Below are 25,287 nucleotides of genomic sequence, written 5' to 3' on the forward strand. Positions count from 1 at the left end.
TTCATTACTCTCCAAGAGCAACAAATGTTTTTAACTGCTGAGCCATCTCCAGCCCCTTTAAACTATTCTTGATTACGCGTATTACAATGATCTTCTGACCGTGCTGGGGATTAAACTCCAGGGCACTGAGCATGACAGGCAGATCCCCTGCCAGTGAGCCACAGTTCCAACCTACTATGAGCATACTTATGCATCTATGTTGCATTTTAATTTATATCCTTAGAGTAATTATTATTGGAATTAAAGAATTACTGTTTTCCATTCTTTTTTTTTTTTTTCTCGGAGCTGGGGACCGAACCCAGGGCCTTGCGCTTCCTAGGCAAGCGCTCTACCACTGAGCTAAATCCCCAACCCCACTGTTTTCCATTCTTGATGCAAATCATCGTGACAAAACCATCCAGAAAAATTTCCATTATTTCTTCAGAAGATAGCAAGTTGAGACGAAATCACTAGGATGACAGACACGTTAACACAAGTCCATTTGTTTTGTCGCCATGTTTAGGAATAAGTAATGTTTCCTGCTTACACTTCTCTAAAGCTTCTTTAGGTCTCTCACTTCTGCTTGAGCCACAGGTGCCTGGAAGAGATAAAGTAGGTCCTAGCATCAGGGCCACCATACTGTTATCTTCTAGCACCAAAGGGGCCTACCCATTTTTAGTACATGCTGTGTCATACATGTTCCTTGGAAACGCATCCATACAAATGCAGATGGGAGCAGAAGGAAAGGCTTTGAGGAATTAGTTTGGGGTATTATTTTTATGCTTTAATGATGAGAAAATACGGTACCAGTTTACTAAAATAAAAAGGTCTGACATAATAGAAACAGGCAATTGCTTTGATTTCTCAGAACTCTCACATTTAACAACACTGTGTCCCATCTATCTGTAAGTCACCAATTAAAATTGTCTTATTTTTAGAGTCTAAGAATGACCCGTCCTCCCCACCCCCAGATACATGACAATCCTACAATTAGACTGGAAGGTGCCTGGGGCAGCGGCGGGGGATGGAGGGGGTGCACCACAAAACAATTCCCTACAGATTCGTTAGTGTCTTGCTTCATGATCAGTGGGAGAACTTGTATTTTTCCACAGGCTTGACTTCCTTTACAGGGAGAAAAGAAACCTTCCTGGGAGGCTTTGAAGGACCATCTCTCACTACTGACCTAGACTGCCCCTCATGGCAGGAAATAGGGGACATGCCAGTTGGCTTGTTGCTCTCTTTTGTGTTTTAGGAAAGTGGTTCTGACTTGGGTTCTCCAAAGGCAGCTCCCAGGGAGATAGTTCTGCATTTTTTTAAGTTTATATTATTATTCTGTGTATGAGTGTTTTGCCTGCATGTATGTCCATTCATCACATGTGTGCCTAGTACCTGAGTGTCTTGGGTAGGGTTTTCCTGCTGTGAAGAGACCCCATGACCATGGCAAGTCATGGCAAGGACAGCATTTAATTGGGGCTGGCTTACAGGCTTAGGGGCTCAGTCCATTATCATCGAGGCAGGAACATGGCAACATCTAGGCAGGCAATGGTGCAGGCAGAGCTGAGAGTTCTACATCTTCATCTGAAGACTGCTAGTGGAAGACTGACTGACTTCCAGGCAGCTAGGGTGGTGAAGGTCTTAAGCCCATGCCCACAGTGACACACCCACTCCAACAGGGGCACACCTTCTAACAGTGCCACTCCCTGGGCCGAGTATATACAAACCATTACATTCTCCTCCCTGGCTCCCATAGGCTTGTCCAAACATATGAGTCTATGGGGGTCATACCTAAACATAGCATAATGCAAAATACATTTAGTCCAACTTTAAAAGTCCTCATTGTCTATAGCAGTCTCCACAATGTTAAAAATTCAAAGTTCAAAGTCTCTTCTGGGATTCATCCAATCACTTAACTGTAATCCCCAGGGCAAGACAGGAAACCAGCAAACTCCAAACTCTGCATCTCCATGGCTGATGTCAAAGTGGCCTTCAGATCTCCAGCTCCTTTTTTATCTTTGTTGACTGCAACAAACTTCTTTCTCCTGGGGTGGGTCCACTCCCTGTTAGCAGCTTTCCTCAGCAGATAGCCCAGGGCTCTGGCATCTCAAACATCTTGGAATCTCCAAGGCAACTTCAGTGTTACAGCTTCTTGTTTCAATGTCTGGAATCCACACATAATCTGGGCTTCTCCAAAGGACTGATGTCACTTCTCTAGCTCTGCCCTTTGTAGCACTCTAAGCTCAGGTTGATCCACTCCACTGCTGCTGCTGTTCTGGGTGATCATTCCATCGCACTGGCATCTTCAATACACTAGGATCTTCTGTTGCAACTAGGCTTCACCAATAACCTCTTATAGGCTCTCTTCTTGGTTCCAAGTCTCAAATTCTTTGCATGACCCCTTCCTAGGCAGTCAACTGCAACTAAGGCTGCACCTTCACCAATGGCCTTCTATGGCCTCTCACAGTGCCCAGCCTCAGCTGCTCTTCATACCCCTTCATGCCTTCAAAACCAGTACCACCTGGGTAACTCTTACACCTTACCAAATACGGCTGCAGCACGAATTACAACCTTGGCTCTCTCTGGAACACAGCTTTTTGTGCTTTCAGAAAACACTTCCCAGAGGATTTCACCTCAGTGATGCTGGTCTCTTCTTAATGACCACTAATTTCTAAGCTCCAGCTAACCAGCATCAATTGTCCCGGCAGTACCTTTTTTCACTCTAAAGCCAGAACCACATGGTGGAAGCTTCAGTGTTCTGCTGCTTTCTGGGACTGGAACACAGCCCCCTTGTTCTAGTGAATACTCACTAGCTTCCTATTTTCTAACTCCTTCACTGTCTAAGCTCAGCTGTCCTGGATTTTGATCTGTAGGTTGAATTCAGAGATCTGCATGGCTCTGTCTCCTGTAAGGCTGGGATTAAAGTCATGTTCCACCATGCCTGGATCTAAATTTAGCTGGGAAGCTAAATCCCTCAATCTGCTATCTCCTTGACACAGGATTCAGCTCCATTTCACTTCCTGGTGAAAATTATCAAACCACATTTTATTTTTTCCTTTCTCTGCTTGCTCTGCTTGTTTAAAATGCTCTTCATGAGACTCAACCACAGAACAAAGTCTATGATGGGCATTTCTGAGATTTCCTTTGTCAATGCAATTAATCTGAGTCTCTTCACCCTAGCCTCAGGCAGACTCTTCAGACAAGGGCAAGAAGTAGTCACATTCTTAACCAAAATACCACAAAAGCAGTCTCTAGGCTACATGCTAAAGTTTTTCTCCACTGAAATCTTTTGGGCCGGGTCTGCCCAGTTCAAATCACTCACAGCAACGAAGCCTTCCATATTCCTACTAGGATAGCTCATTAATCCCCACTTAAAACATTCCATGGCTTTCCAAATCCAAAGTCCCCAAATCCAAAATCTTCCAAACAAAACCAAGGTCAGGCCTATCACAGCAATACCTGAATCCCTGGTTCTAATTTCTGTCTTAGGGTTTTACTGCTGTGAACAGACATCATGACCATGGCAAGTCTTATAAAGGACAACATTTAATTGGGGCTGGCTTACAGGTTCAGAGGTTCAGTCTATTATCATCAAGGCAGGAGCATGGCAACATCTAGGCAGACGATGGTGCAGGCAGAGCTGAGAGTTCTACATCTTCATCTGAAGGCTGCTAGTGGAAGACTGACTGACTTCCAGGCAGCTAGGGTGAGGGTCTTAAGCCCACGCCCACAGTGACAAACCTATTCCAACAAGATTACACCTTCTAACAGTGCCTCTCCCTGAACCAACCATATACAAACCATTACACTGAGGAAGAGGTGAACCTCCCTGTGGGTGCTGGGAATTGAATCTGGGTCCTTTGTGAGAAATGCAAGTGCTCTTAACCATTGAGCCAACCCTCTAGTCCCACTTTTTGCACTCTTGATGAGGTTTATAGGTTTGTTGGTTGGTTGGTTGGTTTTTTGGGTTTTTGTTTGTTTAGTTGGTTGGTTTTTTCAAGTCAGTGTTTCTCTCTGTAGCCCTGACTGTCCTGGGACACAAGGGTGGCCTCTGAGATCTACCTGCTACAATCAGCCTCCATAGCACTGGGACTAAAGGTGTGCACCACCACACCTGGCTCTTGTAGTTCTGTGTGAGAATCCACATGCATGTTTTTTGCTGCTACCACTGAGTTGTCTGTTCATTGCTCGTCTCCCAAAGAACCCCACAGAAACTTCTTTGTCAGGAGTTCCTGGTGCTTTCTCTCTCTCTTCCCTAGGGCATCCCACCTCTACCTGCACTGATTGTGCTTCTCTTAGTTATCATTGTCATCAGAGTCTATGAGGGGTTTTCAGAATGGTTTAGTTGCCTCTCGACCACACTATTATTAGTAATCCCCCTCTAACGTGACTCTCATTTGTGTTTGACTGTGTTTTCTTTATTATTTTAAATTATGTTTATTTTTCAGTATGTGGACACATGAGTACTCACAGAGGCCAGAGGCATTGACCTCTCTAGAACTGGGGTTACAGGGAGTTGTGAGTTGCAGAACAAAGGCTCTGGAGATGAACTGGAGTCTCCTGGAAGGGAAGCAAATGCTCATAACAGCTGAGCCATGTCCAGCCCCTGCTTTCTTGTCTTTAAACATATCCATGGTCCACTAGATCACAAGAGTTTCACCAAATCTTGACCTTGTTTCCTTTTCTGGACAGTTTATTGAATCTCTTTCAATAATAGAACATGTCTGACTGCATTTGGGTTAGTCATTATAACCAGTGGGGCTGTTACCTAAAGCAGTCAAGGATTCATTTGTCCAAGTAGAAAAGGATTAGAACGATTTCAGTGTTAATGTGGTGAGTAAGTTTAACTGGAAAATCCTCAGACAAAGCCAGGAGCAAACAGAACAATGGTAGGTCGGAGAGAAACCCCATGTCTAGAGTAACCCAGAGCAGAGCAGGGTGGGATGAATATTTTAGAACAGGGATGCTTAATCTGGCTCTAGGGCCTTTAGAATTTTATTATAAGGTCTTTATCATCTTTGTAAATTATTAGCTTTGAATCAGTTCTGGTTTTCTTTTTCTAACTCCTACATGAGGATGGTGCCACCACTCACCGAAGCCACACAACTAGTATCACCACAGACTTTAGCTTGTGGCACCATCAAAGCTGCTTTTCATTTCCATATGTCCTTGGTCTCTCTTTCTGTGTCCCTCAGAGCTTATTCCAAGCCTTATGACTCAAGCTCTTGCAACACATGAAGCCTTAGGAGGAAATCAAGAATACCAAGCCATGACACTCTGAAGCAATATCCTTGAGAAATAGAAATAAGTATGGTTGCCCACTCTCATCCAAAGTATGGCAGAATTAAATACTTCTGTACTTTCCAGCCCAACTTATAAACAGCCACCCAGAAACCCAAGTCTTTAAGGTCTTATCCTCACCTATCTCTTCCTTCACCAGACTCTCAGGTCTTACTCTGAGAAGTGGATTTTTCTATGTCTTCAGTATCTTATAATCTCATTTACCTCCCGTACCTAAATTGCAGGACTCTCTCTGAGCACACTGCTTTCAGTCCAGCCTTTCAAAGACAAGCCATTTTGCCAGATGTGGTGGAACATTCCTTGATTCCAGCACTTGGGAGGCAGAAGCAATGGGATCAAGAATTCAAGGTCATCCTCAGCCACATCCTAGGTTTGAGGCCAGCCTTACCTACATGAAGCCCAATCTTACCCTTACCTGTCTCCCACAAAATGTAGGAACCACTTTTCTCTCCCCAGAGCGTCCCTTGCTGCTTCCTGACTTCCACCTTTATATATCTTCTTCGAGTGGCTGCCTTCTGGCTAGATGACCATCCTTGCCTCTCCTTGCTTATTAAGACCTGACTCACTGACTCAGACCTTTTCTTCCTAGCGCTCATCATTCTGGATGATGCTAGTGCTGTGAATGCTCAGGTTCCTTGACTTCTCTAAAGCTCTTATCTCTCTCTTCACCACCCTGACATTAACAGGAATTGGTCTATACCTGGAACTTCAGCTTGAAACCTTTTTTTTCTCCCAGTTGATCTGCTCAAGTACCTGCATGGTCAATGTTTTACTCTCATAACTCTACCGAAAGCCTTAATTCCTGTCTTTACTTGACTGTATCCCATGATATATCAGGATTACGCCATTCCCTTGGTTCCTCTTATAAAAATAGCCTTCCCTCGAAAAAGACGCTACATCTGGACAAATCATACCATCTACTCTGCCTTCACTGGAGTACCCGGATCTTTTTGGAGAAATAACTTATCCAAGCTATTTTTATTTTAAAACAAGGTCTTGGGAAATGGCTCAGTCAGTGAAGTCCCAGACATGATCCCTGAGTTTAGAACTCCAGTACCCAGGCATGATAGAATGTGGTATCATGTGCTTGTAATCCCAGTACCGGGAAGGTGGAGACAGACAGATCTCAAGGCTTGCTGGCCATCCAGTCTAGTTCTAAGTTCAGTGAAAAATCCTGTCTCAAAAATAAGATGGCAAGAAATTGAGGAAAATACCTGATATTAAACAAATGTGTGTATACAGGGACACACAACAAATCTTGCCATGTGTCTCTGAACTTGCTATCTTTCTGCCTCAGACAACTGAGTGCTTAGGTTACAGCTGAGTACCACCATAGCTAGCCTCAAAAAAGCCTTTCTTTCTCCTCTCCTTCCTTCCTTCTTTCCTTCCTTCTTTCCCTCCTACCTTCTTTCTTTCTCCCTCCTTCTTGTCTCTCACTTTCCTTCCTTTCTTTAGTCTTTTCTTAATTTTTAAAATTTGTTATATTTATATGTGTGGGTATTTTGCCTTAACATATATATGCCTGTGCCCCAACATACGTGCTGGTGCCCTCAGAGGCCAGAAGGTAGCTTTGGATCTCCTGGAACTGGAGTCTCATGTTGTGAGCCACCATGTGAATTCTTGAAATCAAACCCAGTCCTCTGCTGAGCCATCTCTCCAGCCTTCTGTGTCTGCCTTGATACAGAATCTCACCAGGCAGTTTAGGCTTGTCTCAAACTCATGATCCTCCTTCCTTAGACCCTGAGTGCTGGGATTCCAGGCTTGTGCTATCAAGGCCAGTTAATGTCATAATCTCACACATTAAAATGGCCTTCCACACTGCTGACAAATCCCATTATGCTTCTCTAATGGAGTCCATTTCTCATTCTTTCACTTTGTTTGTTTGTTTATTGTTTTTAGTCCAGGCAAGGTGGTGTATGCCTTTAATCCCTGTATTCAGGAAACAGAGACATGAGGATCTCTGTGAATTCTAAGCCAGTCTGGAGTACAAATCTTTCAAAAAAAAAAAAAAGTAAATAAATACGTAAAATAGTATAAATTTTTAAAAAATGTGTTTTTTTGCAGCATGTATTTATGCTTGGTGCCAGATGGGAGCAGCAGAGGGCATTAGAGCCCCTGAAACTGGAGTTACAGATGATTGTGAGTTCCCATGTGGTTCTGGGAACTGATTCTGTGTCCTCTGCAAAAGCAAGTGCTCTTAACCATAGAGACATCTTTCTACCCTAGAATTCATTGAATTGTTGCTGTGCTGTTTTCATATTATTTTCAATGAGTCTCTCTGTATAACCCGGTAGCCTCAAACATGTTATGTAAATCAGGCTTGCCCTCAGCTCAGCAGAGATCACCCACCTTTTCATCCTGGGCGCCAACATTAAAGGTGTGTGCCAGCCATCAGGCAAGAATTTAGTCCTTTCTCTTCCATTTCCTTTCCTAACCACACAGAAAATTCTGTGAACTCTACTTGGAGGCAATCTTAAATCTTCCTGCTCTTACCAGTTCACCTCTACCACCCTTGTCCAAGAAACCTTGTGTCTTCACTAAGCCACAGCAGTCCTCTCCTAAGCGCTCACCCTGCTTCCACCCTCGCTCCTGTCTGCTCCCCAAACACATGGTCCAGTCCCTGCATCAGGCTCGGCTTACTTCAGATCACACTGGTTCTCTGCTGAAATGCTCTAAAGGTATTGCTCAGAATAGAAGTCAAAGTTCTCTGAGTGCTCTTTTGAGACTGGATCTCACTTTGAGCTCTAGCTGACTTTGAACTTTCTGTGTAGGCCAGGCTTAGCTCAAATCCACAGAAATTATCTTGTCTCTGCTTCCTGGGAAGTGACTTTAAAAAAACAACACAAAACAAAAGAGTGTTAGTTTTTGAGACTAGGTCTCAAGTAGCTCAGGCTGGCCTTGAACTCCAGATCTTCCTAAAGCTACCTCCTAATTGCTGAGATTACAGGCCTGTGCCACCAGGTCTGACTGGAAGTAACTTTGTACCTGAAGCACTGACTACAGGTTTTACTCCACTTTAGCCCCACTCCTCCAGCTGCTCCTTTCCTGTCTGGGAAGAAACACTTGTTCTACTCCTTTCTGCAATCTTTTCCCCACTCCAGCTAGCTGGTCTCCTCACACCACATACTGCTCCTCTGATCAAGCCTCCGTTTTTCAAAATCTGAGTCTACTTGCCTTACCAGTTCCATATCCAGTTAGTCCCTTTAGTGTACAGGCTGTGCTGTTTCCTCTTTAATTTCCAGCAATCTCCCTCACACAGGAGATATTGTATAGATTTGTTGGATGGAAAACAGACCGTAGCTGCACTAAACTTTGAAGCTTTGTTGACTGAAACATGCTTAGATATTTTCTTCTCTGATGGTCTTCTCTGACTCCATTATTCAAGTCATGTATATCTGTGTGTCATTTTTCTTCACTAGAGTGAAAACTCTAGGAGGGAAAAGACTGTATCTTACTCATCTTTGATCTGAACTGGTATCCAGGGTATCTGGCACAAAGCAGGTTGTTGGATGAATGAGTGAGTGGCATTAGTGAGGAAAAATACTAGAGTTTCAAAAGTTCCCCAAAGGGGTTGGGGATTTAGCTCAGTGGTAGAGCGCTTGCCTAAGCGCAAGGCCCTGGGTTTGGTTCCCAGCTCTGGAAAAAAAAAAAAAGAAAGAAAAAGAAAAAAAAAAGTTCCCCGAAGACTGAGACAGATTGAAAAACTGAGTTAAGAACAAGGAAAATAGAGAGAAATTATGTGAAGAAAAGAAAGGTTCAAATAAACAGGCAGGTGACAGTGCCAATGAGAATGCAGGAGTCAGTCAGGAAAGGCTCATGGCATGTAAAATCTGAGATTTTTTAAACACAAAAGGGACTTGAGAGTAAATTAAAAGCCAGTCATAGAGTTCTGGTGAGAGAGAAAAATGAGTAATTCACAACTAAAGCTTGCTTGTTAAGCAGGATCTGTTCAAAACGAGGCCTTGGGTTTCTGCCTTTTTCTTGGCCAACTAAGCAGGCATGCTCATTCAGTGTCTTAATATTTCCAGGGCCAGCCCAACATGGGGACTTTATGTTCTCTAAACAGTCAAGAAGGAAGTTTCTGTGAAAATATGCAAACGAATCTGTCCTGTGGGATTGAACATTTTGTTAATCCTGGCTCTCCAGGGAAATGAACTTCCCCATTCCCAATGGTAAGAGGAGAAACTCAAACGACTTTCCTTAAAAGGTATTATAGGATAGTCTAGAAAACATTTTGTTAGGTGAAGATCCAAAGAAATCAAGGAGGTATGAGTGAGGTCTAAACAATATAACCGGTAGAAAGGCCTGTTCTAGATCTATCTGATTCCTGTTCACAGGACACAGGTAAAAAAAAAATCCATGGTGGTAGAGTCATTCTTGGGTTCAGACTGCTCCTGACTTTAGTACCTGTAAGATGGGACACATGAATCCTTTCATTCTCCATCTCCTCCTTTTTCTTTAAGGCAGGCCCTCACTGTGTAGACCAAGCTGGCCTTGAACTCACAAGAATTCTGCCTCCGGAATTCTGGGATTAAAGGCCTATACCACCACACCTTACTCTCTAAAACTGGTCCTCATTTTAAGAACCAACATTTTACACAGCGGAAGGCATATCAAGCCCCACAGAATCTCTTGAGGCTGAGTTGGCAACTGTCTACTAAGATAACCTAGTTTTCTGTGTCAGTTTTCTTAGAACATTATGCCCAGAGCCCTTTCCGGAATCCACCGCCTTTCTACCCTCTGTGGAGGTAAGAAAATTTTTGTTTACTGCATGCATCGAGTAGCTGAGTTCAGTTAAGTTATTTTATTTTCTAACAGATTCCACGACGGGAGCGCTTGAGCATACGGAAGCATCTAAATTTCTTATGTTGCCATGAAATCGACATCGCAGCAAACAGTTGGAGTATAAACTGAGATAATTCTTCACCCTCAGGGTCATCTCCAGTCAATGTCTCCCTGCGCTGCCCAATCGCTGGGATGTGATTGGGGTGTTGGGGGGGAATCACACTGGTTTGGGGTGATGTCACACTAGCTGAGATGACATCTAACTGCGAGAAACCCGACCGCCACCAAACGCCAGTTAAACCACCTCGGAGGCTGCTGTGTGGAGAGGACTGGGAAACCGGTCCCCACACACTGTCCACGCTGGCTCCCAACGGAGGCCCACCCGCGGCCAGTGGCAAGATGCAGTGATCACAGCCCTCCCGCTCCTCCGCACTTCCGCCTCAGTAGGTGTCATGGCGCTAGGTGGCTGAATGGTTCCGGCGAGGCGGGGCCGTCGGGATGAAGGCAGTTGCTCGGGGTTCCACTTGTCGGGTCTGGTGACAACGGCGGCTGCGGAGCGAAGGGCCGGGCCGTGGCCCCGGACCGCAGGGGAGGCCGAGGCGGGAGCGCTCGGCGCTGAGGCGGCGGCGGCGGCGGCGGGAAGGGGCCGGGTGGCAGGGCAGGCGGGAGGCTGGCGAGGCTCCGGCCGCAGGACGGGCGCGGGGACGGCTCCGGGGGGCGGGGGCCGGGGCCCGGGCCGGCTCGTGCGGGGGGTATGATGACCCGGCGGCGGGGCCCCGGATCGCGTCTCCTCCGCCGCCTCCTCGCGGCGGCCCCGACTCGAGGCTGAGAACTACACACACCGGCGGTGAGTCTGGCTCGGCGAGGGGCTGGGGCCGTGGACTGCGGGGGTCGGTGCCCCGAGGTGGGACGGGAGAGCCGCGGACTCCCTGGGGTAGCCGGCTTGCGCGGGGCGCCTCTCTGGCCAGGCCCTGCGCGGCCCTGGGCGCCCCGTCTTGCTGCCTGGCCGCGAGCGGCCGGACAAGACTGCGTGCCGGGGAAAATGGGCAACTCCCCCTGCCTCCTGCCTTTCCCTCCGGATCCTGCTGTTGTCCCCAGGTGACAGGGTCCGTCTGGCATCTCCCCATCGTACGGGTCCCCATCCCAACCGCAGGCTGCGGTGGCAGGTTCTCTGTGTAAAGCTTATGCGTGTGCATGTCACCCCACTGCCTGTAGCTGTAGTTCGGGCGTATTTGTGCCTTTGGGGACTGTGAAACCGCATCTAGAGAAAATCGTTTTGGTCGGGTTGGTATGGAAGCTTTTCTGTTCTCTTGGTTCGTGTTCTGTAATCTTTGAGTATATAATTTGTGATGGTGGTAAGGCTATGTGGGGACCAGTCCACCTATATGTTTATCTCTGCAAGGCAAAGCTAGAGGTCTTTTTTCAAAGGGAAACTTTTGCAGCCCGTCGTTACTTTAAAAGCCAAGAACAACAAAATCCAAAACATTAAAAGAAAAGATGGAGACAACCAAAAGTCTTTGCTTAGGACCCACACTATAAACAGTTCTGTAGGGCAGAGTCCCCCTTTTGTGTTTGGCAACCGAGACCTGAAACTTGGTCTCCTGGAGCGTTGGTCTAGCCTCCAGTTTGTTGTGGTGACGAACCGTGAGCAATGGCCTGTGTGTTTATGCTGGGCGCGTTTTCTTTCCTGTTCGGGGATGGCTACTGGGACGGGAAGCGGGAAAGGGGGGTGGGGGCAAGCTCCAGTAAGTAAATCTTTTTTTCTACATAACCAGTGACTCAGTTGTAGATAAGATGTCTCTTTAGTGACACTTTGAGAATTCTCAGTAGTGTAATGCTGCCACATACTAGTTTCAAGTGTAGACTCGGTTGCCCCAGTCCGCCCTTTATCTTGTTTCCTAGTAACTGATGAAAACAGCAGCGCGGCTTCCTGCTCTAGATGGAGTGGGGTTAAATTAAGTGGCGGATGGCCTCAGCAAAACCTACAATTTTGCTCTTGCTTGTGTAAAGCTATTTTTGATTCATGGTCTGTAGGTTTTTTTTTTTTTTTTTTTTTTTTTTTTCCTAAGATTATAGAGAATGCAAACCATTGCCTTTTTTTTTTTTTTTTTTTTTTTTTTTTTTTGTTACTTAAAAGCCTAAAGCTTCCTGTAAAACATTTAAAAACCTAACAACTCATTTTACCTAATCGTTCTTTTTTTTTTTTTTTTTTTGGAGCTGGGGACCGAACCCAGGGCCTTGCGCTTCCTAGGCAAGCACTCTACCACTGAGCTAAATCCCCAACCCCTTACCTAATCATTCTTATTCTGCTTGTTATTTTGAGTCTTTTGCATGTAATTTTCTCAGGATTCTGTGTTGCAATATGATGGAGGCTTTTAGATACTTTTCTTGTCATCACAAGCATTTAATCCCAGCACTTAGGAGGCAGAGGCAGGAGGATCTGAGTTCAAGGCCAGTCTGGGTCTACAGAGCAAGTTCCAGAACAGCTAGGGCTACACAGAGAAACCCTGTCTCAAAAAAATCAAACCAACGAACCCCCTGACACCCCCCCCCCAAAAAAAAGAGATACTCTTCTTGGCTTGAAGGATATTTTGGTAAAGTTTTTGAGATTGAAGCTAGAGGCTGCCAAACCGGTAAAGCAGCAGACAAAAATGTTGGCTCTGGTTGCCAGGTCGTTTGTGATAGCCTCCTGATCAGCTGATCTCTGGATATTGTGTTTTACAGATTTTAGAGCAAGCTGATCGGTAATGAGATTTAAAATCAAACCAGATCTTCCTCTTGAAAAAAAAGTCAGAGTTCACATTTCTCCGGAAAACAATTCTTTCCTTCTTTGTTTTTGTTTTTATAAGCACAGAACTATTGGTGGTTTGTTGGTAGAGATCCGTGAGCCAAACCTGCCTGTGAACTTCTTACACTTGGAACTTGTGCAGCTTGTTACTTTTGTATTTTAATTGGTTCTTTTGCAATTTGAATAATTTTGTAAGCCTGAGCAGCCTGGTCTGTCAACTGCCCTTTTTTGACTGTGACAACAATCTGTGTTTTTGTTACAGGCCTTCCCCTTACTACTTCCTAGCCGGTTTCTTCGGTTTCTTCTCTTACAATTCATGCCATTTTGGACACAAGTTATTCAAATCATTTCCCTGAACTAACACTTAATTTGATTTCTTTTGTTATTTGTTGCGAAGAACACAGGCTAATGCTCTGTTGACCAGGCTTGGCCTCACTCCTGAGCTGAAGGGGTGGTCCCCCCTCAGCTTTACTGAAACTCCCTGGTGCCTGGTATGGGTCTATTTTTGGTTTTGATTTTGTCTTTTTTTAGTTGTAGAAATTCAGCTAGTATATGCAGCATAATATATTTCTCAGTAGTGTATTACATTGTGTGTGTGTGTGTGTGTGTGTGTGTGTGTGTGTGTGTGTGTTTAGGAAAATTGCAGGAACTGGTTTTCTCTAATGTGGGTCCAGGGGATAAACTCATTCTTTCAGGTTTAGCAGCAAGTGCCTTTATCCAATGAGCCATTTTGCTGGTCCTCTAGTGCCTTTTATAGTTTCATTTCATTTTATCTTGTTTTCTTTTGGGTGCCATATCACTTGAGCCTTCTATGGGAACTGTGGATATCGAGGGTACCTTTGGATTCTTATTTGAGAACACTGTAGCTGTCTTCAGACACACCAGAAGAGGGCGCCAGATCCCATCACAAATGGTTGTGAGCCACCATGTGGGTGCTGGGAATTGAACTCAGGACCTCTGGAAGAGCAGTGCTCTTAACCGCTGAGCCATCTCTCCAGCCTCCCCACACCTTTGGATTCTTTTTTTTTTTTCTCTTTTTCGGAGCTGGGGACCGAACCCAGGGCCTTGCGGTTGCTAGGCAAGCGCTCTACCACTGAGCCAAATCCCCAACCCCACACCTTTGGATTCTTTAAAGGCACCTGGTTCTATATTTTCTTTGTTACTTAGTGAAAGGAGCCAGCATTTTGTTCATTAGCTCTGGGTAAAACTAATTTGGTCTTTTTGAGTTTTCCTTTTTTTCCACTTTAGAATTAGGGATTTAAGACTCTTTTAAAAGTAGCTATAAAAGTCCAGTATGGTTTTGTTTTGTTTTTCTTCTACTTTTCTCCAGTCAAATACATTTCTTTCCTCTACACAGTCACTCATTTTCCATATCCCCTGCAGTCTGGCAAAATTCACCTCATTTTTTTTTTTTTTTTTTTTTTTTTTTTGAAGATCCTGGGTGTTCCTCCATCTGCCAAACCATTGTTACCTCATTTAAGTCATGCTTCCTTTAGATCTTTGCTGGCTGATCTGAACAGGGCCCTCACTTGGTATTATTTGTGTTTTATAGCAATCTCTACTTGTTAATTTGATTTTGCTCTTAGGCTGGAAACTCTTAGTGGTATCATTTTATTTCAAACTTTATAAACATTGTTGACCGTATCTTATATACATAGTAAAACAATACCTTTTCCTAATACCCTTCTTTTGTTTTATTGCTATATATTTGTTATGCAGAACCAGTCTAAGCAGGTATTGAAACTTGGGAAACCACCTTGCCTAGAAGGAAAGCATCCTTTAGTCAGTTTACAGAACCATCAGAGCACTTTTAAATGGCTGAAGATACACAGAGCTATAGATGCTTTCCTGGCAGCTGGTGCCACCTCTCCACGCCCAGTTTGCAATACCAGTCGGGAAACTCACTGGTAACATGCAGGCCCACATGTACTGCAAGGGTGGCAAACCTGTTATACAAATGCTGCTCTTCAGGGTTTAAGTCTAGTTTTTTGCTTCTGTGTTACTATGTTAAGAACAGTAATATTTTATTATAGACTGAGATTCCCTTACATTTATGTATGGAGCAGTAGAGTGATCTCTTTATAGTCAGTCATATTAGGAAGTAGTTGGCACATACTGTATGGCATCCATTATGATGGGAACTAGTGCTGCAGAAAAGAAAAAGAGAAAAATAACTATAATATCTCACTACCCTGCTATTGAAGATTATACTTACAGAATTTAAACTTGAGAAAGAAGCTGGATTTTACATTTTAGATTATTTTATACATGCACGCACACGCATACACACACACATACACATACACACATACACACACACACATAAACACACATACACACATGCATGCACACACACATGCACACACACATACACACACACACACGTCAGCGGACAGCTCTCTTCTACTGTGGTTCTGGGGATTAATCTGCTCAGCTATCTCACTGGACTGGAAGTCACTTTTAAAATGTTTTCTTTCTTAGTTTTATTTATGTGTCTCAGTGTTTTGCTTGCATGTGAATATGTACCATGTGTATACCTGGTACCGGAGGAGAGTGACAGGATCCCCACAACTGGAGTTACAGATGGTTGTGAGCCACCATGTGAGTCCTGGGAACTGAGCCTGGGGCATCTGCAGGAGGAACAAGTGAGCCATGGAGCTGACTGACTTCCACATCCATCTCCAGAAGTCAGCTTTTAAATAACTAAGTCTGAAGAGAGGCCCCCAGTTATGGAAACTACCCCTGCTTGCCTCTTTGGGTTCTGCATCTGCTTTTTCCATTCTTGTGTTCTGTGTACTAACGGTCCTTGGTATCATTTAAATCTTGGTTTAAATGCCAACACCATATGAGTATTTCCTTGACCACCATCTCTACTATAGATTATATTGTGTTTTCTTCATACCTTATCACTAGTTGCATATCTCGAATATCGCTGTGTCTCTTGTGTCTAGAACACTTCCTAGTAGACAGGCAACCAGGTCCTCGGTATATGCTGGTTAAGGGACTAAGTTAACTAAACAGGACTACAGGAAGTAGTGTGAGCTGTGGGAGCCTTTCGGGAGCCTCGCCTACTATCAGTTAGCCCTACTGAAGACTTCTCAGATTTTTGTCTGGCTAAATAATCTAGTAGGAGAAAAATGGTTTGTTTTATGTAACAGCCTAATTGTGAATGTTTTATGTCAAAGTGGTATCCCAGTTCACTAATCTGCTCTCTGCTGCGTGGCCACTCACAGACCCGTGCTTCCTCCAGCTTGTTACTCTACCATTACTTGGGGGTCATCTCAGGGTAGAAGCTTGGATCTCTCATAGCCTTATTTATGCATTGTTCTCAACTGGTGAGGAAGACTGATCAACATAGTCTAGCCATGTGCCTCATAAAGGAGAAAGTAGATTTTTATACAAATTAACAAGCCCTACCACACTCAACTGAGATTTACGTGGGGCCTAGGGAAGGTAGACATTAGGAAAAGCAAAGGCCAAGAAGGGAAGTTCAGTTCCGTTCGGGAAGAGCGAGCGCATTACATATGGAGGGACTTGGGCTGGAGAAGTCCAGGCCCACACATTCTTCCAAGCACTGAAACTCAAGAGAGGGTGCCCTGGGAAAAGAGTGGATAAAACAAATCCACAAAAGTAACCGTAGGTCAGACCTTAGAAGGTCCGCTAATAAAAAGAGAGAGAGCGCTTTCAGACTTTATCATGAAGGCTTAAATGGTGGGACAGATGTTTATTATTTTTCCAGATGTGCATTTTTAAAGCAGCCTAGGAAGTGAAGAATGAGTTGGAAAAGCGAGCACTGACAAGTGCTTAAGAGTATAATTTGGGGAATACAGTTAGGCTGTTAGGTAGTTCGGAATTTAAGTTTTAAGCAAGTAGTACAGGCAAGCGGGAGGAAGCCAAGTGCAGTGAAAGGTAGTTAGGTCTCTAGCAAAAGGATTTTCAAGATAAATTTTTATTTACTTTTATGTGTGTAGGTGAATGCACCCACAAGACTTACAGCTCACCTTTCTTGTTCTTTCTGACTTCTGGCTGGCTGGTGAGCTTAGCTATTCTGCCTCCAACTCCTCTCCAAGCTGACTGATCCAATCTGGCCCGTCTCTCTCTTGACCTCTGACCTCGGCTTGACCTCAAACTCTAGCAATCCGTTCTATCTTCTGGCCCCTTCTCATTCTCTGCATACTTTGTCTTTACCTGTGTCTGGCTTGTTCTCTCTTCAGTCTGTCTTTGTAAAACTCCTGGTAAAACAGCCTGCCTCCTCTCTGCACTGCACTCTTAAGTAGCTTCCCTTTCCTTTCTTCTTGTAAGAGTTGGATTTTCTTTCTCTGATCTGCAACTCAATTAGACACCACTTTCAAACATCTCTGCTTCCTTCTACACACTAATTTGACCTTCATTGTTTGAGATTAAAGGTGTGTACTAAAGACCTGTCTATCTTACAGCCAAAGGGATTGAAGTTCTGTGCTAAGGGCTGAGCTACACCACAACTAGAAACAGGTTTTTCCAGTAAACAACACAATCTTAGTCTTCACAAATGTGATCAAATATCCTGTAATATACACTCACTAATAATATAAGTAATAAACACATTAAAGCATGTTCTTTTTCTTACCTGTCTAATGTTACGAATGTGTATCAAGTGTATATTGGAGAATATATACTTCCTGAACTAAGCCAGGACCGATGACTGGGAGAACTCAAAATAAAATATTGGTTTTAGGTTATTTAGGTCATCGGTTGTTAAACTGTGCCAGAGGGGAAAGATAACATGAACAAAAGCAGCATGAATTTATTATAGGTACATGGGGGTGGGGTGGGGGTGGGGAATGGAAGTTATATATGCCTTTACTCAGCACTTGGGAGGCAGAGCAGGGGGATCTTTGAGTTTGGGGCTAGTTTTGTCTACAGAGTGAGTCTTAGGACACTCAGGGCTAACACAGAAGAAACCCTGTCTTGATGAAAGAGGACAGAAGCTTTGAAAAGATGATTATCTTTGCTGTGGTACCAAACCATTCCATGCAGTGTTATAATTTGTTAACTCCTTGTGGCAAGATCACCTACCTATAGTAATTGCAGTGTGGAGTATATGCCACAGAATAGAGAAGCTCTTAAATAACCATGTCTGAAAGCCTTTCATCCCAGCACGGTCCAGCTCTCTTGAGTAGTAAACACACACACTAACCAGTCTTTGCCTGTTAATTCTAGTTGGGATTATTTCAGGGAGCAAATTCGTTATTACATCACATCAGTTGTTATTGGAAAGTAAATTTTGAAATGAAACTTTGTTTATTACTAGATCCAAGAGGTGAAACATTTTGGGAAGTTAGAAATAGCATTTGATTTATTGGGAGCTACCTTCATGTGCATTGAGAAGTTTGTGGTTTGTTTAACAGTGCATTCTACACAGAAAAATATCCACAGCTGATAATTCCGCCCCATAGTTTTTGGGAAATCTTACCTAGGAAGAGAATTGATTCTCATTTGCAAAGGCAGATTTGTGGGGCAGTATCTGTGCCTAGAAATGGTCTAAAGTCTCATTTCAGAGTGAGTATAAATAACAGTGTTGGTTTTTCTAGGCCATTCTGATTCTGTGTTTTCTTCTCACCTTGTTACTGAGGTCTGAGTGAGTGTCAGCTACATGGAGTCTTAGTGGTAAAAAAATATGTACCTGTGACAAAAGCTAGTGAAATTCTGGTTGGTTTTTTTTGTTTGTTTGTTTGTTTGTTTTTGGTTTTCTTTCTTTCTTTCTTTTTGTTTGTTTGTTTGTTTGTTTTGCTTTGTTTTTGCCTTGCATGGATTAGGTTTGTTTTTCTGAGTAAGTTATATTCAAAATGTTGTAGAACATGTTCTCTTTCCCTCTCTCTTTCCGGTGATGTTGAGTCATTAGTATTTGCAATTTTGTTACAGGGTCAAAAGGTGGTTATAACATCATTCTAAAGATGTAATGTTTTTAAAAGGATTTATTATATATACGTATACAGTAGCTGTCTTCTGACACACCAGAAGAGGGTACCAGATACCATTACAGATGGTTGTGAGCCACCATGTGGTTGCTGGGAATTAAACTCAGGACCTCTGGAAGAGTAATCAGTGCTCTTAACCATCTCTCCAGCCCCAAGGTGTAATAAATATTAAAGGCTACCTAGTTGTGAACATTACAAAAAAATTTGGCCAAGAGTGGTGGTGCATGCCTGTGAATCCTGCATTCAGAAGGTAGAGGGAGGAGGAACAGGAGTTCAAGGTCATCCTGGGGTACATCGTAAGTTTGAGGCTGGCCTGCACTCTGTGAGAAACTGTTTTAAAAGACGGAAACAATAAATAAAAGGATATTTTGTGAGTTCTTTCCAGTATGACTTTATTGCCTTGTCATTTTTCTTTTAGGTAGGGTCATAAAGCCTATACTGGTTTCACAATGATCAAGGCTAGCCTTGAACTACTGATTCTCCTGCCCTGCTTTTCAAGTTCAAGGATTACAAATATGTACTACCTAAACCTCTGTCCTTTTGTAGTTGCTGCAAACTGTAAATTTTATATTGCATAAATATTGTACTCCATGTTTTTGGTTGAATTGTTAAATTTCTATTTCAGTAGGGAAAACAAATTGGATGATTTACCTACTTTTTTTTAGTCTGGCTCAATTTTATGTGGCATGCAATACTTTGCATGTATTTTAATAGGTAAATTTAGTAAAGGAACTACTTGGTTTCAGGTTTTCTTTTATATTTGGGTTTACATAGGTGATGTAAGTAGGCCAAAATGCTTTGCATATTAATGGCCTTGTAAGTTGAAGTGCACTGGCCTTAGCTTTTAATTTGTGCTTTTTTTTCTCCTTCAGGTTCATATAAATTATGGAGCCTCTTGCTTAGAGTAAATCCTTGCACCATTTTAAACATTGAAGGTTGAAGACATTTTTTCTTTGCAGCTGACTGACTCCATTGCAGAGAGCTTTAAGTTGTGATCAGGCACAAAGAAGTGCACATTTGCCCCTCCCCCCTTCTTCCCTATGTGCAGTGCCAGGGATCAAGTCCAAGGCCCTGTGCATTCTGGGCAAACGCTATTCCAGACCTCAGCTCTAGCCCTACACAGTGCTTTTTGATGTTCTGTAACATCCTTTGTCATGTTTCCTTCCTTTCCAATTGTACATTTATTTTCTTATGACTTGTAAAATTGTACCACGTGGGCTGAGGCGGACACTTCACCCATATCTTAAGAACCATGCAAATGAAACAGGACGAGTAAAGGGGAAAAACCAAAGCCAAACATTTGGAAATACTACAGTTTGCATGAGTGACAGTGATAGTGCTGGTAATGAAGTTGGTGGCAGGAGTACGTCTCTTCCAGCAATATTGTGTTTATATTACAGTGATAGCCTCTGGGAGGGTCTGGGTGATAAAGTGAAGAGGCAAACAGAAGGACTCTATCCTCTGGAATTTATATTGTGACAGTAAATTTATAGTGGGAGGGATGGCTGTGGTGGCTGTGGGTGGGTGAAATGTTGGGTTGGGGGAGAAAGAGAGAGGGAGGGGGGGGGGAGGGAGGGAGGGAGGGAGGGAGGAGTTTTGTGTTAGGAGCCTGATGTACAGAGGACACGGAGTTGCTTTTCGGGAACTAAGGGGATAGTGGCATACATATGCCTGTAACCTCAGCCCTCCAGAGGCCGAGGCAGGAGACAGTCAGAGTGGGGATGCTGGTGAGCAGGGACATTTTGAGAGGTTTTGGAGAGGGTTTTAAGTCTGCGTGCACATTTGTGTGTTTGCAGGTACAGGTGAGTGCGTGTAGGCTAGAGGTGGCTGCCATGTGTCTTGCTCAGTTGCTCTCCATCTATTTTTTTGAGACAGGGTCTCACTGACCTGCTGCTTCAGCTGGACTGGATGGCTACCTCAGGAGCCTGGCTCCATCTCCCCATGTTGGGTTACAGGTGCATTTTGCTGTGCCTGGCTTTTTTATGTGGGTGCATGGGGTCTTAACTCAGGTCCTCATCACCCTACTGATGAAGCCATTTTCCTAGCCTCTTGGTGAACATTTTTATACCCAGGCCATGTATCAATGCTTTGTACATGTTAAGCAATACAAGCTAAGCTCGCATTCTACTGCTGAGTTATATCCTCAGCTACCGCCACACCCACCCTTTCCTGTTAATGTCTTTCAACCTTATTTTAAATCAGGGTCTCTCTCTAAGTTACTCAGATTGGCCTTAAATTCAGCCTGTAGCTTGCCTTCACCTTGTGATTCTCCTGTCTCTTAACCCTTTTTTTTTTTTTTTTTTTGGGTTCTTTTTTTCGGAGCTGGGGACCGAACCCAGGGCCTTGCGCTTCCTAGGTAAGCGCTCTACCACTGAGCTAAATCCCAAACCCCATCTCTTAACCTCTTGAGTAGTTGAGATTAAAGGCCTGCACACAAGATCTGTTTTGAAGATCTTTAGATTTAATGCCCAAGTAATGGAAAACTTCTGGGGAAACGGAAGAGATTAAGAAGTTAGGAAAAGACAGTTATCTAGCCTGCTGCTTAAAGCCACGAAAGCAACGATGTCAAAGCTCACGCCCTCCGCAGCTACATACATATAGCAAGCTTGAGTGCAGCTTGGATGCTAAAGGTCCTGCCTTACAAACAAAACAGAAAACAGCCCCAGCAACAAATAGCAGCAAAGAATCCCTTGAGTGTTTCAGGCAGTTCCAAGAGGCTGCTTGCATTGTGAACTAGCATGGTGGAAAAATGGCTGACTTGAACTATACTTAGTTCAGCCAAGTAGTAGTTTGTGAAGGAAGGGAGAAGAGTGAGTCCTCATAATGAGTGTGTGCCAGGAGCTGCCACTGCGCCTGTGTTACATAGCTGCATTCTCCCAAGAGCTCTGAGAGATGGCTATGGCTGTTGCGGTTGACTGATGAGGAAGCAGTTGCTCCCTGGTTTGTGGCTTGCGTGACTGGGTGTTTGGTGTATTCCATAAGTGACATAGAAGATTGAGGGTGGAGTGGAGGCTTGTACATTTAATTTTGAACATGCTGAATTTAAGGTGTCTATTCTTATAATCAAGTGGGCATAAGATAAGATTTGGATAAGATTTGTAGATTTGGTGGGAAGGGTAGAAAAAGGAGGCTAGAAGAGGAGTCTGGATTTGAGATAGAATTTTTTTAGATTTTTTCTTTTTCTCTTTTTTGGCAAATGACATGCTAGGTTATAATTACTGAAAAGAGGGAAAGTGTAGGGCTAGGGAAGGGGTTTATAGTTGAGCCTCAAGGTCTCTGAAGGTCCTAATGACAAGAAGAGAGCAGATGAGTGTGTGTTCTGTGCTGGATGGTTGGACTTTATTCATTTAATGTAGTTTTTTTTTGGCTTACTGAACTTGCGGGATCTGTGGGATATTCAGGACAGTGGGACCGTTCTCACCTCCTTTTATCTTCTCTCTCTCTCTCTCTCTCTCTCTCTCTCTCTCTCTCTCTCTCTCTCTCCTCCCTCCCTCCCTCCTCCCTCCTCCTTCCTTCCTCCCCCCTCCCCTCCCTCCCCTCTCTTCTTTGACTCACTGTGTAGTCCAGCATGATTTCACATACCTGATGGGTATGTCATGGTGAGACTGTGGAGGCCATAGGACAACTTGTGGGAGTCACCTGTCTCCTTCCACCATGGGTGTCTGGGAAGAAAACTCAGGTTGTTGGGCTTGTCAGCAAAGCACTGAGCAATCCTACCACCGGATCCCATCTTGTTCTAAGAGTAACTTTCTGTAGAAAGTTTTCTTCTTCAGAAGAAAACTCTCTACCCTTGTCATTACCTGCTTGATTTCTTTTGGTCAGTAGTAATCTTTCCTAGTGTTGGAGAACAGAATTTTGTTTTTTGAGAGGAGGGAAACTGCAATATGAGCTACACGTGTTCTCATATGCTGTTGGTGAGCTTTGCATCTTGAGCCCGTGTGGTCTCATTCTTCCTTTCTTTCCACGTAGGTATGGCATCACAGCTGCAGGTGTTTTCCCCTCCATCAGTGTCGTCGAGTGCCTTCTGCAGTGCGAAGAAACTGAAAATAGAGCCCTCTGGCTGGGATGTTTCAGGACAGAGCAGCAACGACAAATATTATACCCACAGCAAAACCCTCCCAGCTACACAAGGGCAAGCCAGCTCCTCTCACCAGGTAGCAAATTTCAATATTCCTGCTTACGACCAGGGCCTCCTCCTCCCAGCTCCTGCAGTGGAGCATATTGTGGTAACAGCTGCTGACAGCTCAGGCAGTGCCGCCACGGCAACCTTCCAAAGCAGCCAGACCCTGACTCACAGGAGCAACGTTTCTTTGCTTGAGCCATATCAAAAATGTGGATTGAAAAGAAAAAGTGAGGAAGTTGACAGCAACGGTAGCGTGCAGATCATAGAAGAACATCCCCCTCTCATGCTGCAAAACAGAACTGTGGTGGGTGCTGCTGCCACAACCACCACTGTGACCACGAAGAGTAGCAGTTCTAGCGGAGAAGGGGATTACCAGCTGGTCCAGCATGAGATCCTGTGCTCTATGACCAATAGTTATGAAGTCTTGGAGTTCCTAGGCCGAGGGACATTTGGACAGGTGGCAAAGTGCTGGAAGCGGAGCACCAAGGAAATTGTGGCCATTAAGATCTTGAAGAACCATCCCTCCTATGCCAGACAAGGACAGATCGAAGTGAGCATCCTTTCTCGCCTAAGCAGTGAGAATGCTGATGAGTATAATTTTGTCCGATCTTATGAGTGTTTTCAGCACAAGAATCATACCTGCCTTGTGTTTGAGATGTTGGAGCAGAACTTGTATGATTTTCTAAAGCAGAACAAGTTTAGCCCACTGCCACTCAAGTACATAAGACCGATCTTGCAGCAGGTGGCCACAGCCCTGATGAAGCTGAAGAGTCTTGGTCTGATTCATGCTGACCTCAAACCTGAGAACATCATGCTGGTTGATCCAGTTCGCCAACCCTACCGAGTGAAGGTCATTGACTTTGGTTCTGCGAGTCATGTTTCCAAAGCCGTATGTTCAACCTACCTGCAATCACGCTACTACAGGCAAGTGCAAAATACTGGAGATGTGTCCTTGTGTTTAACATGCAGAGCATAGAACTGTAACTGTTCTACCCAGGAGTCCATCTCTTTCTGGACTCCAAGATGGCAGCAGGATTTGTTTCCGCTTACATGTATATGTGGAGTTCCTATAAGTAATGCGCTTTCTTACTGGAACCCTATTTAGTATTAACAAATAACTCAGATTAATTCTGAAGGTTACTGGCTGAATTGTGCTAGTATCTGGTTCATTCTTGACCTTTACACCCAACTTTCCCCACTTGAAGGACTGTTCAGAGATGATCAGTCTCCACAGATGCTCTTGCTTTTCCTCAGCTCATACCTTTGCATGTAAAAGGTTTTGGTAATATCTTTAAGGTTTAACCTTAGAAGCAGTTTTTCTGTTTTTTTTTGTTTTTTTGTTTTTTGATTTTTTGTTTTTTGGGTTTTTTTTTTGATAGCAAACATTGTATTAGATGACTGCTGCGGTCTTCTGTTTGAACATTCTCTAAGATTTTAAACTTTAGTTATCCTAGAATAGCTTGACCTAAGTACATTAGAGATTTTTATTTCTAGATTAATATTTCTAATACAAGGTCCTTTTATTATATTAAAATTCTTGTAACAGTACTTAGATGTTGTATTCACAGTTTTGCGTGTACTATAACCAAGGCTTTAAAATATATTCTCATTTTTCAGATTTTTATTTTATTTAGTTATTCTTAAAGAATCTGATATTTAATTTAATGTATAAATTGAATATTGATCGTATAGTTGTCTAGTCAAGAAAAGAGTGTGTGTTGGGGTATGTAGTTCATAGATACAGGGCTGAGTAAGTAGTTAACACAAAAGGCTTTCTGTTCTTCCTTTGAGGGAGATGTCTTTTTTGGAGACAAGGCCTCACTGTAGCCTTGTCTAGCCTGGTTCTATACAGACCAGACTGGACTTGAACTCAGATCTGCCTGATGTTTGGATTAGTAGATTTACTATCTGTTTTTGTTGTTGTTGTTGTTGTTGTTTTCATTTTTATTTTATGTTTATGGGTGTTTTGTCAGTGTATGTGTCTGTGTACCAAGCGTGTATCTGGTGCCCAGAGAGGCAAAATCCAGTCCTCTGACCCTGGAGTTACAGATGGTTGTGAGCTGCCATGTAGATGCAGCCTCTGGAAAAGCAGCCAGTGCTCCCAACCACTGAGCTGTCTCGCCAGCCCCATCCCTAGACCTTAGGATTTTGAGGTTAATCTATTCTGTAGCACTTATCAGGATGCCATTCCTTCTTAGATAATGTTTCATTGTGTATTTACCACATTTTGTTTATCCATCGTTGATAGGCACTTGGGCTGTTAGCACCTTTGGTCTTTGCGAATGATGCTGCTGTGAGCATTGCTGCTGTCCCTGTATCTCAGTTTGTTTTCAGTCCTGTGGAGTGTGGGCTAGGCTTGC

The 25,287-nt window shown here is 43.7% G+C and overlaps 1 protein-coding gene across 1 annotated transcript in view; it reads left to right on the forward strand.

The window, feature by feature from the left end:
• The first annotated feature begins 10,818 nt into the window (after nt 1–10,818).
• The window catches only part of Hipk1 (homeodomain interacting protein kinase 1), a 50,170-nt gene continuing 35,701 nt past the window's right edge, over nt 10,819–25,287 (forward strand). Inside the window, exons 1-2 of the mRNA XM_032897597.1 lie at nt 10,819–10,906; nt 22,774–23,851. Coding sequence (XP_032753488.1) covers nt 22,776–23,851 — 1,076 coding nt within the window. The 5' untranslated portion in view covers nt 10,819–10,906; nt 22,774–22,775. The remainder of the gene's footprint in view (nt 10,907–22,773; nt 23,852–25,287) is intronic.

Source organism: Rattus rattus, chromosome 3, assembly GCF_011064425.1.
Source record: "Rattus rattus isolate New Zealand chromosome 3, Rrattus_CSIRO_v1, whole genome shotgun sequence".
Classification (NCBI taxonomy): Eukaryota; Metazoa; Chordata; class Mammalia; order Rodentia; family Muridae; genus Rattus; species Rattus rattus.